The 14469-nt window shown below is 42.0% G+C and overlaps 1 protein-coding gene across 8 annotated transcripts in view; it reads left to right on the top strand.

Moving 5' to 3' along the window:
- The window catches only part of LOC107269637 (uncharacterized protein DDB_G0284459), a 24904-nt gene extending 10856 nt beyond the window's left edge, over window positions 1–14048 (top strand). For 4 of the 8 annotated variants that reach the window (XM_015743728.2, XM_015743732.2, XM_015743733.2 and 1 more), the window contains one exon: window positions 10916–14048. In XM_015743728.2, the coding sequence (XP_015599214.1) occupies window positions 10916–13477 (2562 nt within the window). In that variant the 3' untranslated portion in view covers window positions 13478–14048. Of the gene's footprint in view, window positions 1–4461; window positions 5141–5891; window positions 6025–6843; window positions 7069–7492; window positions 7623–10915 lie in introns of those variants that run through there. The other 4 variants (XM_015743729.2, XM_025086911.1, XM_015743731.2 and 1 more) reach the window with 4 other exon arrangements.
- Window positions 14049–14469: the final 421 nt, after the last annotated feature.

Raw genomic sequence — 14469 nt, 5'->3', positions numbered from 1 at the left:
TCACCCCACCACCCCTCCCAACACTACACGTCGTCTATTTCAGCCGACTCTCCCATCACTTTATACACGTCAGTATCCTCTTCTTTGGACTCTGATAGATATAACGCAGAGTAACGGTACCCAAATGATTAGCACACTAACCAAGATCTACTCTTGGCGAGTATATCAAAGATAAATATATAGATATATACACGTCTCATATATAATCTGCCAAGATGAAGAACATCCCGTTCGGGTTTTACCTGTAAGAAGTTTCCATTTCAATAAAGACATGTGTATATATATATATATATATATATGACTGGTATTACTGTTACGTGTGTATTAAGCTGTGAATGGTCCGGCGCTCAACAAACGTCGTGGTCGAGTAAGCTCTCTTGGGGCGTCGGGACGCATACGTCGCGCAGACGTAATACCCATCCGCGTACCCGGAGAACAGAATAACGTCGACCCGATCCGAGGAAGGTTCACCACGTATCCAACGGTACCCATAATGATTTATATGCTAATAGAAAATAATTTTTTTTTCCTTATCTTCCTTTCTCCGCTCATTCTTATCCTTCGGACAGTCTCTGCGAACAGGGAGCAACGGATGTACCGATAACTCCTTTGGCTCCAGGTATAGCGGTATTGCTCGCCCCGGTTACCCGTAACCGATAGCGACTCTGTTAGCCCGACGGGATTACGTTGGATATGTAATTACAGACAAACCGGATACCCCCGGCGCTCCGTGTCTCTTGGACTTAGGGGAGTATCGAGCGATCGTTATGTCCGCATTAATGGTGCATTGTGCTGGGAAGTTTGATAAGAAAATTTTTTTTCACTTTACACTTTCACGTATCCGTTCTGCGCTCGCGGAGTCCTTGATCATTCGTTTCCAGGCATACCCAATACTGTTGACGCAATTTTCGATCGTAAACGGTCGTGGAACTATTGGCTGGGAAGTTTTCATGGGTAACGATTTCAAGAAAGCTTAAATGATCTTTATATACATACATAGTGCTCCCGGGAACCCTTTAAGACGTCCACGATCAGCTCACCCGATGGTCTCTTTATTTTTATTTTTTATCTTATTCTCTCTTTTGCTCTTTCGTTACGTTTCCTCCTTACACACTTGCCTCGGTCCTGCCTCAGTCCTCCTGTACTCCAATCGCGCGCTGCTCCTCAGACGGGTTTTGCGCTCTCGTATCTCATTCCGATTACATTGCCGTCGTAGCTCCTTCCACCGGCTTCCTGGTTCCTGGGCGTAACGCGAAGCCCTTAACCTCAAACTTCCAGGCGACCCTCATCCAAATAAATTCTAATGGGATTTAATCGTTCTGACGTTTCAAGCTCGGCAGTCGGTATTGATTTATTTTTCGACACAGCTGCTGGTATAGTTATCTTACCGGTTTTACGTGTAACGCGGGTTTTATCGTTCGCGAGCGAACCTTTGACCTTGGATCGGTGGTTCGATACTTTTATACGTTTGGTCACGCGGCTCTTGGAGGGAATTTATGCATTTTCAAGCTGACTGTATCAAGGTCTACTTATCGTGTGACTACCTCGTTCTCTCTTGCGCCTTTACGCGCATATATATATATATATATATATATATATATACTGGCTGGCAGCCTCTCTCGTTCTTCGGCCACAGAACTCCGACCGAGTCTGACCGTTAAGCTCGATTTGCATCAAAGGCATTTTAACTGGATCGCAGTCAGCCGCTATCGATCGTTTACCGATAGGACGTGACTGCGTAGGTAGAATTTTCTCTCGTTCATTAAATTCATCGGAGAACCTAACAGGGCGAGTCCATGGCGAACCGAATGGTGGGAGGGCACGTGGAGGGTTGGAAAAAAATACTTTTTAGGTTATGTTACGTTCGAATGGATTTTGATGAAAAATTTTTTTTTTTTGGGGGGGGGAATTTTTTTATTACTGCATACGTCATCGGTAGCTGTGATCGCGTCCACGTGCACGGCCACGAAACTCCATGTTAACTCTTTGGTCACGCTCTTCTTATTTTTATCTTGCGATCCGCTTGGGAGAGAGAGAGAGAGAGGAGGTGAAAAAGAAAATTATAAAAATATTGAACGCGCTTCGATGTCTCGTATGAATTTTTTTTTAGGGGATATTCATGGGGCGATACTATATAATCGCTTTTTGGATTTATTTGACTTTCATCCCTTCGAGGGAGCGCCTTGACACTGTACTGTTGTTATTATTTGGGGCGTTATGGGTATTCGTGGTAACGATTTGTCACGATCTGGGATTATTATTTCTTTCTGCTTAACTGTCATCTGTTTCTTGTATCTATGCGCGGATATATGGGTATAGTGTTGGGTACATATGGATATGGTGTGTTAAACTGATGTTATATGGCGACTTTCGCTCCATATTGGATGCGAGGTCTTAGTTGCGAAAACTGGGACGTTCGTATTTACCGTTCGAATTCCTAAGAGTAACGCCACTTCCGGTTTGTCGTTTTTACTATCGTCATTATTCGTAAAATACGATTCGTATACTTTCGTTGCGATAATGAAAATTTTTTTTTTGGCACCCGGTATATGTCCGCCTAAAAAATAGTGTCATCCCTTATCCGAAGTACGGTTTACGTACTGCGCCGTTGTACGAGGTTTCGTAAATTGAATCGAGTCGTACGGAAATTATGGTTGAAAAAATAGCGGTTTTTTTTTTTCTTTTTTGACACAATTCTCACTCGACGTACAGTCATTAAACTCTGAGGTCATTCCCATAAATGATAGCAGGCGTCCAGTGCTGTGTATCTTGCCAGCCATGACTCCGATAGGACTTCCTGCGATATCTGACAGTCAAAGTAGGTACCGCGAGTCTCTCGGGAGGTAGTAGCGTTGTGAAAGAAAATTTAGGGGAAAAAATTAAAATTTTTAGATTTTCATCCCGGACCGCGTGGACGTTGCCGATAAAAATTTGATGGGAGATTTTTAAGGGTTACAAGGAATTGAGGAAATTTGATTTTTTTTTTAAGGTCATAACTCGATATAAAAAAGTGTTACGTATTTACAGTCGATGCATAAACTGCATTAGACCGGAAATCTATGGACTCGCGTTACGTACGTAAATAGATGCACTTTATCAAGCTGACGCACTGTAGCTCGTGACGTAGGTGCACCGTTATCTCGAAATTATTGATTTTCTTTTTAACGCTACTGTACTTTGCCATATGTCACCCGCGTCCTGTTTTCATACCATTGTTTCACGAGTGATCCGGGTAAAAGGGTTTCAACGTAGTTTCACAGTGTTTCTCAAGCGAGTTTTATTTTACGATGGTTACCTTTTTTTTTCGTAATTTTGAAAAAAAAAGTCGAGGACGAAATCAAAATTATTGTAGGAAAATTTTTGTCGATTGACATTTAATTGATTTATTTTGATGGAAAAATATTCACGTGCTCCGCGCACTGGTCGGTGTGGTCGTAGCTTTAAGGTTGGAAGTGCGCGACCCGCATGAGGTTCCCCTTAGCTTCGCACCTGCCTGGTCCGTCTGTGTATCAGTGATTAGGGTACTTGGTCATGCGGGGGGTGGGAGTGGGCGGGGTGCACGACCTTATGACTATATATATATACGTGAACAATCGCACCACGTGTTTCTGGAATACAATGAATACGTATAGAGCGATGACGTAACGTACTTGAATATATATAGATATGTATACAACAGCAAGGAGGGGGGAAGGACGAGGGAGGAGTAGTATATACGCAAGATACTAAATTCAAGTGTGGCAGCTGTGTCCTTAGTTAATTGAATGCTCCGGGTCTCTCGTGCCTTGGTAAATGGTTGTTTCAAACGCGTCACTGTTACGTCACGTTTGCAGAGGTAGGGGAAATTCGTATATGGAAGGTATGGCGAAATAAAAGAAAAAAAAAAACAAATTTCATCGTCGACAGATAATACAAGAATAATTACATTATTATTTTCGTGGCGAAATATTTTTTTATAAAAATGTGGGAAAAAAAAATGAAAATTTCGAACGAACGATAAACATGGTCAACGATTACTGAGAATTGTCAAAGTTTTTGTTCTTCATATTTTCTTGACCGATTCGATTGCGCAATTTCTTGTACAGAGCGTACAACAGTGGCTGCGTGCCATTGTTCGGAGGACTTCCTTTGTTGGAATCCTCAGAAGCCCGTAATCCTATAAGACAGAAAAGACAGGATGTGGAATTTCGACGAGGATATCCTGTGGTTTGATCTCCATTTTTTTTTCTCTTTTTAATATAATAGTCGACCACCGGGTTCAGTCGATGCTCGCTTATCGAGCTGTACGGGTCGCTTTGTCGTTATACGGCTTTATCGGGCTAGAAAAATTGTTAGGTTATGTTTTTTTTTTTCAATTTTTTTTTTTTTCAAATGCCTTATCAGAATTCGCGATATCTTTCTCGTTGCTAAGCCACTGGGGATATTTTACACTATCGAGGTATGTGACGAGATCGATTCGATCAGGAATCTTTGCGTTATCATTATCGCGTCTGCTGTCATTATCAGCTTAAAAATACCCAGACTGGGTGTAACGGCTACCAAGAAGGTAGACTTGACAGTTGCTCGTTTGCTTTCGATGTGGACGGGGAAGCGTCCCTTGCGAATTGTCGACTGTGTTAATAATTTTGTGAATGTGACTGATAATGATTAAATTAATAATAATAATTATATAAATATAAATATTTGATTCCGAAGCGACAAGTGATATGAGATATGACGCGTGATATTATAGTGTGTCGTTAATTAATATAAATTGGTCGATCGATCGTGATTAATTGAACTTTATAAAAATTCATCGATTATTATTGTTATTCATTTATGAGATCGCAGGTGTCACGTCTAAATCGATATCGAGCGGATCGTCTTGAAATTTTCGGAAAAAGATGTTCGAGTGGGTTAATTCGGTTGGACGGTTATGATAAGCCATCGATCATCGTCGATACTCCAGGGACGAATGGTCCAATCGAATTAACTTTTTTATGGACACGCCCGATGCTGGTGTCGATGCTGAATCAATTGGAGCGTGGCCCCGATTTGCTTATCTATTTTCGTGATATTACGTTGATAAGATCAAATTGGGTGGAGGATGTCGTGCAGGAAAAAAATCGATGCCAAATTGTGGCTCAGCTACACGACTATGGTAAGTGATCGACCACGAGGATAATGATCTTGTGAATTTATTGTTTAATTGGTTGTGGAAATAAAAAAAATTAATTTAATTTTGATTTATTTTTCTATTAGGGTTTTTAAGGATTTTTTTTTCACTTACCGGTTTTTCGATTCTAATTTTATATCGTAACGGCGATAATAATCGATCGATCATTAATTCTTATCTACCGTCGCAAGTTACGTCACGTGTATCGTACTTGAATAATCGATGATACGCCATTTACATCTGGGCGTATTAACGATCATTGATCGTAGAGTCTGGTACTCCTTTATCACAAGGCCGCATGCGGGTCGATTAGCTGCTCGGGGAAATAAGACTGGGATAGGTGGAGTCAGGATGCGAATTGACGGAAGAAATAAATTTTCTTGGATAAATTTAAAGCGACACTCATTCAGTGGGAAGATCGGTATATATATAAAAAAAGGAAAAATTAGATGAGTTAGATCGACTAGAAAATGAATAAATCGAGAGGAATATTTAAAAAAAATTAATAAAATTTATTACATCGACATTCGGGTCATAGAACTTGTTGAAGGAAGTTGAAAAATTTTTTTTTTAATTTTTCGTAATTCCCGCCAAATTTCAAAAATCCTCCAGAATCATTACGTGGGAGAAAAAAAAACTCCGACTCACTTTCAGACCCGTCGATTATTTCGAGCGTGTCATGCACGATTTCGCTTCGGGTCTCTGCAGCCTAGCGCCCAGGTCCCAGACGCCCTAGACGCCCCAGGGCCTCCGAGTATTAATGGGAGAGGATAGCACACAGAAGGATAACCTATAAAAGAAACAAGACGACAGGCCCTCATCCTCCGTCCATAACAGACCTCCACGAACCTCTTCTCTGAGAACAGCAGGTAACCTGGGACTCTGTACTCCGTAGCTTCACGATCCAACTAACCCTGGATCCACAATCGAAGCGCCTTCGTTCCACGTTACTATAATCCTTCGAAATCGTCTACCATTCGCACGGTACAATCCACTCGTACCTTAAGAAAACGAGACCTAACCTCAAATCGTAACGTTAAAAATTTTCCGAGAGCAGATTTCTTCCTTACCGACTGTCACTCGCGCGGGCTGAGTCGGAGTTAGTCAAGGGATGCGAAGTTGCCATTAGCCTGGGTTACGCGTCGCTATTGCGAAATGCTTGCTGTTCGTTCGGGAAAGAATTTCTGACAACATGACTTCTGCGATAACACGAGAAATGCCAAAATTATCAGTTTGCCGGTTCGTATCCGATTTTCAATCAGCCGACTACGCGTACGTTTACATTAAAATTAATTCCGACGGAAACACCGAGACCTCACAGTCTGGCTGATACGACTACCTGACGCGACCTGGTGGATATGCATGTATGTCGTATACATATTTATATACGTGTACTATACTTCAAGCGTTCCAAAAGCCCGGACACCTACCTGCTTCCATTTACCCTATACATACGTATAGGTTATGTATGGTTAGGCTTGTCTTCTTTACTACCTTCGCATTGGTCTTCTTTACGTTTTAGTTCGTCCAGCCGTCCCCTACCCCGCTCCTCTCTTTTCTCTCTCACCTTCTCTTCTCCACTCTTGGCCTGAATCTTTCTCTTATTCTTGGCTCACAGTCTGTCAGAGGACCCCCTCTCTCCCCACCTGACTCTCCGTTACCCTCTCGTTTTACCGGCTACAACTACCAGACGTCGTACCAGTCTGATCTTGGACGCGGTACCGAGAGTGTCTCCCCTCTTTCTCACTCTCATTATTTTTCGTATTATTTTTCGCTCCGTGCTCTTTCCTCTTGCTACGAGAAAGAGATGCCTGACGAGAGCGGCGATTAGAGAGTTTACGGTTTAATAAGTTCTACAGTGTACATATATATATGCGCGTGTGTATACACTGCTGGAAGAATGACGAGGGATGGTAAAAAAAAATTTTTCAAAATTACTTACAATTTAGTGGGCAAAGAAAATTTCGGGTACGTCTCTGTAGACGTTTCGAGGACGTGAAATTTTTCGTTATTGTTTTTTTTCTTTTTTTCTTGAATGCCTTGTCTTTTCGCGCCATTAATTTTCAACGTCCGTGAAAAGTACAGGTGTATTTTCTCACGGGGCTTTCGTGGAAGGGATCATTGTGCCGTGTGGTTCTTGGAAATGTTTTTTTTTCTTTTTTTTTTTTTTTTTTTTTTTTTTTTTTTTTTTTTTTTTTTTTTTTTTTTTTTTTTTTTTTTCTAAAGAAAATCAAGAGATACTCTCGTCTTACCTCAAGTTCAACGTCGTAAACCTGGGACACTTTACTTTTGAAATCTTTACTTACTTCAGTCTACGTTCTGTGTCTTGTTTCCATTGGATATAACGTACGTCGCCAACTTATACGTACAGTATACCTATATAGTTGGTCCAGTGGGATTTGAAAATGTCTGCATAAATTTTTTTTACCGGTTCCACGGAAATGTCTGCAAAAACATGGAGTCCCCGGTACGTAACAATCTATGTTGTCAGAGGCTTAGAAAATTGTCAAAAAAAAAAAAAAAATTAATTATCTCTAAATCAAATTTTTCTTTTAGTTACCTCACAGTTACCTTTCAGTACGTGTAAAAGTACTGAGTGAAAAATAATTGTCAATTATTTTCTACTCGTCGGCGACATACTAGGAAATTATCTGATGACATTAAATGCTCTTAAAAGCAATGACGTTTGTCGTTAAACAAGCAATTATTCAAATCGCTGACGCAATCAGTTCTTAAGTCTGATGACACACTGAGGGTATATAAATGCATATATATATATATATAATAAACGGTCTTGTACACTCAGCATAGTAGTCAGCAACAATGCCGATAAAATACCCCGTCGCTCCGTAGCATTTATCTGCTTGTCCGGAAGACTTTCTCCTTTCCGTTATTTCACTTCTGGAGAGCGCGAGAAGAGCATCTCGAGGATAGGAATATAGGGTAACCGGTAAAGCGCTGTAAAGAGCGTCGAACGGGAATGACGATTACGCCACGTGGACGTGGATGACGTCATCTCATTTTCAAAATTCCCGCCTCGTCGATTCTCGGTCATAGTTTGTTGGTCGACCGAGCGACTCGTTTTTTTTCTTACGGCTGCATACAGTATTATTATTAGTAGGAAGTGGTTTACATGAAATTTATAAATTTTCGAAATTCAATTTTAACTTCAGTCCTGAGATCCCATATTTTTATCGAGCACCGATTTGATTCGTGCTGCGAACGAAAAACCGTTGGCAAGAATGGAGAAAGTTTGCAACATACCTTTCGGGACGTTTGTGCCACTTTGGTCATGTTTGAAGTTTTTTTTTTTTAGGTTAACACATACAGGTGTATCTGTATTGAGCATTGGCTGGTAATAAATGACGGTTAATACAAAGAAATGGGACTGGTCGGTAATTCTCTAGGTAATTAATTAACATAGGGAATTTCATGTTTATTTTATTTCTTGGCACGGGGTTTCCACCTTTTTTTTTCGGTCTATCCTTTACTCTATTTTGTTGTACGAACGTCGGGGAATCCCCTATGGCGTCTGCTAATAATCCATTAAGGGTTGGGCGTCGCCATGACTACCGCGAGCTAACCTGTCCTCTTTACGTGAATTGCATAGATATACCTACTGCCACTTATGGCAACTTTATCATTCTCTTTTTTTTTTCTTTATTATTATTTATGGACCCGTTTTCAAATAGATGCCTCCGAGTTTACCACCTCGTGCAAGTACGTAAGCGCCTCCATGTATACGTACATATACGTACAGTGCTGTATGTACGTATATATGCCGGTAGGTTGGTACCGCAAACCTCCTACTCAGCGCCAGCCAGCGGCTAATTACAACGTGTCGTGAAAATTTGCGGCTTCCTCAGAGTTCGCGGTCATAAATTTCCACCTCTCTTTATTCTTTGCCGATGTCTAGTTTCCTCGGTATACAAAGAGAAAGAGAGAGAGAGAGAGAGAGATAGTACGAAAGAGAGAGAGAGAGATAGTACGGAGAAGGATAGGCTCTGTCTTATTATTGCTATTTACCGTTCATTAACACTACATTGAAATTCCAAAGGACCGATACGAAAAAAAATAGTTTATCGATCAAACATACCTTGTGCTTTGTCATAACGTATTTTGTCCTTTTACGAATATAATTTTCACAGGCATGAAAAATTATCTTTATCGTCGTACTAAAATCGCTCGTTGCAGTAATTGCTAATTTTAACAGCTGTTTATTTAGCACATCCTTGTTTATCGTCGTGGTAAGATTAGAAGAAAAAAAAAAGATGGTGTCTTAGTGCTGATAACGTTTCGGGGTATATATATATATATATACTGTATGTATAACGTGATATAACGTATGCCGACGTTATTGTCTCTACGTGCAAATGGAAACTCGGCCTAAAGAGAAGGAATCTCGAAAAGAATAGCAAGCAGCGTGTTGCTTTAAAATTTTAAACGTGCACCGGTAGCAAAAGGATCGAAAAGATCACCGTACCTACCTCGGTTACCGTTTATCGTTGACCTAGAACCAAGTCGGGCAGAGTCGCTGTTAATCTGTGAAAGAGTGGAAGCAGAAGAAGAGGAAGAAAGAAAAAAGAAAAAAAAAACACTCCGGTTCAATCAGAACCGCCTTTTCTTTTTTTTTTTCCCTTCGATTCTTTCAGCAGACAAAAATTAATCCGACGATCTATAGATCCGTGGGTGGACAGCGGGCACGTTGCGAATAATTTGTCGATGGACGATCTTATCGGTGTCTTAAATCGACATGTATCCCCGAGGGGGTCGAGGGGGTGGACTAATTAACGGTTAACAATAATCACGAATTCGATCGAGGGTAGAAATTATTTTACGTATCGATCTATAAGAGCTCGTTTGATCGTGACTCTAATTGGGATCTATCGAGTAGTACTCCATTGCAAGATCTTACAGGGAATTGCTTTATCTCGATCGTTCTGAATCGGCCGTTGAGCCATCAGATTTTTTTTTAATTTTTAAATCGGATCTGATCCTTTTTTAAAGATCGATCACAGATCGGACTGTGGAATCGGAAGTCACAGGGATCCTGGATCGTTCAGCGGAAGCACGTGCCCGGCGTCCCGAGGGAACCTTAGAGGGAATCGAGAACTGCTTTTGATTAATCCCAGAAGAACAGCTGCTCGCTTGCTGTTGCCCGGCATACAAAGCCGCCATAGTAGACGGGATCCTTTAAACACTGGCAAATCGGCCGGAACTGGTTTCTCATTGTCGAAAAGATTTGGGCGAGGCTCAGGACCACGATGATTCTGTAGACCTGAATATATTTGGAAGATTAAAGACAGTCGGTACTGCTTTGCTTATAATAGTCGGAAGTCAGTTGGGGAATATATTGTTATATCGGTTATATAGTGGCAGCAGTGAAACCACTCTTACCTGTAGTAACTGTTATTAAGCTGATAGTCCTGACAGCGCCCTTATACCAGACTCCTTTCTCTCGTACCGTTTTATTCCTGCCGTACGTGGATCACCAGGTCGAGTCTTTCTGGTCCCACTTTACACCTGGATAGCTTTGCTTTTCTTTAGAGACAGCTGCGCCTTTTTGCCACACGCTCAAAAATTCATCAAGGGCACCTTGGTCGTGGCTTCCTAAAAGTCGTCTTCCTGGTCAGGCAGATGATTGATCGGGTCCGGTAGATCGTGAGCTTGTCGATAAATAGATACCGTGACGTTACATGGGAGGATCAAAGAAAGAGGTTATATGAGAATCAAATTGTAATTATTGTCAACTGATTCCAGATGGAGACCGAGGTGAAGACTTTGAAGCAGGAGCTGGCAAGGACCAGGGAAGCCTTGAGAGCGGCTACCAAGAGATGCAGGGACCTGGTGCGGGAGCTGGACAACAGGACTGCAGGACGCGAGACAGAGCGAGCCCTTCGCGATCAGCAGCTATCCAGGATTCTGCGGGCTCTTCTAGTCCTGGAGGGTCGATTGAAACAGGAGCAAAAGTCCATCAGACAGCTTCTCTGCGAGAAGGACACAGTTATACGCAATCAGCAGCTAGAGATTGCCAAGCTGCGACGTTACACGAAAAATTACATAAAGTCCAAGCGCGAGAACGTCGTCTGCAAGGATACCATTAATGATCATGATAGGTCCGCTGATAATACGTCGACGGCTGATCTCCAGAGTGTAAAGAGTGACACGAGCCGATCGGACAGTAGTCTTAGCAAGGACATTCAGAATCTTAAGTGCGAGATCATCACCAAGCTTAACGCTGAACAGGAACAACCTAGCACGGGTATCAGGAAGACCCACAGCTTCGCCGAGAGCGACGTGTCTAAGACCAGTGTGACCAGTAGCGAGAATAATACGGACGTGTCGATCATCACCACGACGACCGACAGCAGTCCTTCCCTTCTTAGTACCGAAGGGTTCTGCGAGGGAGAGAGCACTGATGTGTCACCTGGTTCCACTCTGAACAAGTCCAACAGATGTACACCCACTACGGTCACCGACAGCGACACGGAGCTCACCACCATAGACGACAGAGTGGAGTTTCCTAGGCGACGCTTCGCGGTCGCCAGGTCTAAGCCGCTGAAGGTGTACAAAAGGTCAGACTCGAAGAACCTGGGCATCGCCAGGACGGACAGTAAGGACGATGGTATGGACTGCAATTATGCGTCTGAGGAAGACGAGGACGACGAGGACGAAGAGCAAGATCAGGAGGAGCCGGTCTATGAGAACGCTTGCAAGGAGAACAATGCTAGGAACCTGGAGAAGGTGTCGCGAGTTCTCAGGAGCTCCAGGATAGAGGTTCAGGAGGATACGAATCTTGAGGAGAACAGTGGTAACTGGTACAGTGATCCTGATGAAGATAGAAACAGCGACGAGGTCTTTGGTACTTATCGTTCCAATGGAAATCACAATTCTGTTCTTGAGTGCGTCAATCAGATTCTACTCAGGGACAGGGAGGAAGAGGATAACGTTCTTTCAGTACCAAGACAATTCAAGCATCGCGGTAGAAGAGTCATATTCGAGCCTGCTAGACTTTCCGACATAGAGTCTGTCGGTTCCGAGATGGAGAGACGTAATTCCGATGAAAATATTATTGATAAGGATAACAACAACGGGGATAGCAATGCGGATCCTGAAAGTGGAATGTTTGAGGCTACCAACTCCGAGGATGAGTTCGGCATGAAAATCGTTCAGTCAGCCAATGTTGTCGTGAGTGAAGTCCTCGCAGAGACTGTCGAGGAGTCCACGGATGAGACCGTAGAGTCCAAGGCTGTTCCAATTCTGGTAATAGAACCGAAGGTGGACGAAGTGTCGTTAAACAATAATCCTCAAAAAATCAAGACGAACGAGTCACCGAGTCCGCCATTAAGGATGGAGAGGGAAGAGGAGAAAGCTTGTCTTCAGATGTCGACTAAGGGTCTGACCATAGCTAAGAACTTAGACTACGAAGATATAGAGTCACTGCCGGAACTGATCTCACCGTCACCGCCGAAGACGCCACCGGCATTGCCGCCAAAACCACAATTCAAAAATAATACTTTAGTCTTGAAAAAAATACCAAGTCCATCCTTTCTCATCAATGAGTCGCACAAGAGACAATTGTCGTCGGACGGGACGCCCGAACACGAGAAAAAAAGATTTGGTTTCTCAGTGTCGCCTAAAAGTGTTCCTAAAAACGTACCAACCACGACAGTTCGAACTTTGACCTACGACGAGAGAAACGCCAGGTCGCCGTTGAGAGCGAACGAGTGTTACGACGGTACTCTGAGAAAGAACAAATTCAACAGTATTCGCTCTTCCTTTCAATCGAGACAGAATCAAGATGGTTGCCAGGAGAAGCCCAAGATGGCCAAGGTAACGAATATCGTCCGTCATTTCGAAGAGTTCAAGATCGGCGAAGCGGAAGAACGTGGAACAAAGGATCATCGTACGCGAGACAAGCACCTTGACTTTGATCAGGATTTCGACATCAGACAGAATTTCGAAGAATTCAATCTAGATGACTGTGATCTTTCAGATGATCCAGATCGCGCCGAGGCTGATGGTTCCGAGAGGTTAGGAAGTCTTATAGCGTCCAATCAGACTGAAACTGGCGGGAAAGCTATTAAGGATTCAAATTTGAATGGCGGTTACTATGACCATTTCTTGGAAGCCACTGGACTCAGCAACAAGTCCATCCTGACGCCGTCGCGACTTCTTAGCAATCATAAGAGCGTTCTTAAACCTAAGGATGTTAAGTACAAGAACAAGATCAAGGCTACGGCCATCTTAGAGAAACATGGCGTCTCTGTAACGGATGCCAGCCACACGCATGTTAGGCATTGGACAGGACCGTTTGTATGACGCGATCCAAAAGCTTTTTTAAAGTAAAAACTCGTTAACTATTGTTCTATCCTAATTATCCTAGTTCGACGATCACGTCGAGAAACAGACAAAGAGAGGTTAGATACGTGGATCTTATGCGAGGGAAGTCAGCGTGAAAACTTTTATGTTAACGCTTAACAGTATTTTTATTTTTTATTTTACTTTTGGTTCTCATTTTTGTATCTCCTCGATAAGCAAATCAATTTTGTATTTAATGTTTAGAAAGATATGTAACGACAATGTTGTCCCAAGTATCCAACACCTTATACCCGGTGTCCTTAAGGTCGAGGATCAACCCATAATCCTTTGGCGGACTGAATGCGATATCAAGCGATTATCATTGTGATTTTTTATTTTTTTCTCCCTTCTATTATTAACGATCGCAAGAGAACATTAAACGATTTCTGTATTAACGTTTAAGTCAAAGAGAGAGATATGTTGTTAAGGTCGGTTCGCTATCCGACCTAAAGTCTTTAACGTATAAAAGTCAGTTTATCATGGAAATTATATTAGCAGACAAAAAATATACTTTCGTATCGTTCAACAAATTCATTATGATGTATTATTTATTTCTTCTCATTTTATTGGGAGATGAACAATTTCCCGATTGTGCTAAGGGATTCTGATAGATTTTTCATAAATCATCCGTTAGCATTGTTCTGTATTTTTATATTTAGCTCTCCTTCTTTCCTCTTGTTACGGTAAGTTAGTTTTATTTTATTATTCGAAATAACTCAGTATTAAATATTATAAATAATTTTGAGTGCTAGGACCAGTTACAAAGTGAGGGATGTTCACTGATGTCATCATTCGATATTATCTAATAATCATGGTATATGTATTATTAAATAAATTTTCAATCTTACATTCTGAATGCAGAGATGAGGAGGGAGATGCACAACGCTACGGTTTCAGGCGATACCAAAATCATGGCGCTAAATCGTAGCGGCGAGTCTGGAAGTAGAAATTTG

This window comes from Cephus cinctus, unplaced genomic scaffold (genome assembly GCF_000341935.2).
Source record: "Cephus cinctus unplaced genomic scaffold, Ccin1 Ccin1_scaffold0680, whole genome shotgun sequence".
Taxonomy (NCBI): domain Eukaryota; kingdom Metazoa; phylum Arthropoda; class Insecta; order Hymenoptera; family Cephidae; genus Cephus; species Cephus cinctus.
The sequence above is the reverse complement of the archived record's forward strand: the minus strand, read 5'-3'. Positions and strand labels throughout refer to the sequence as shown.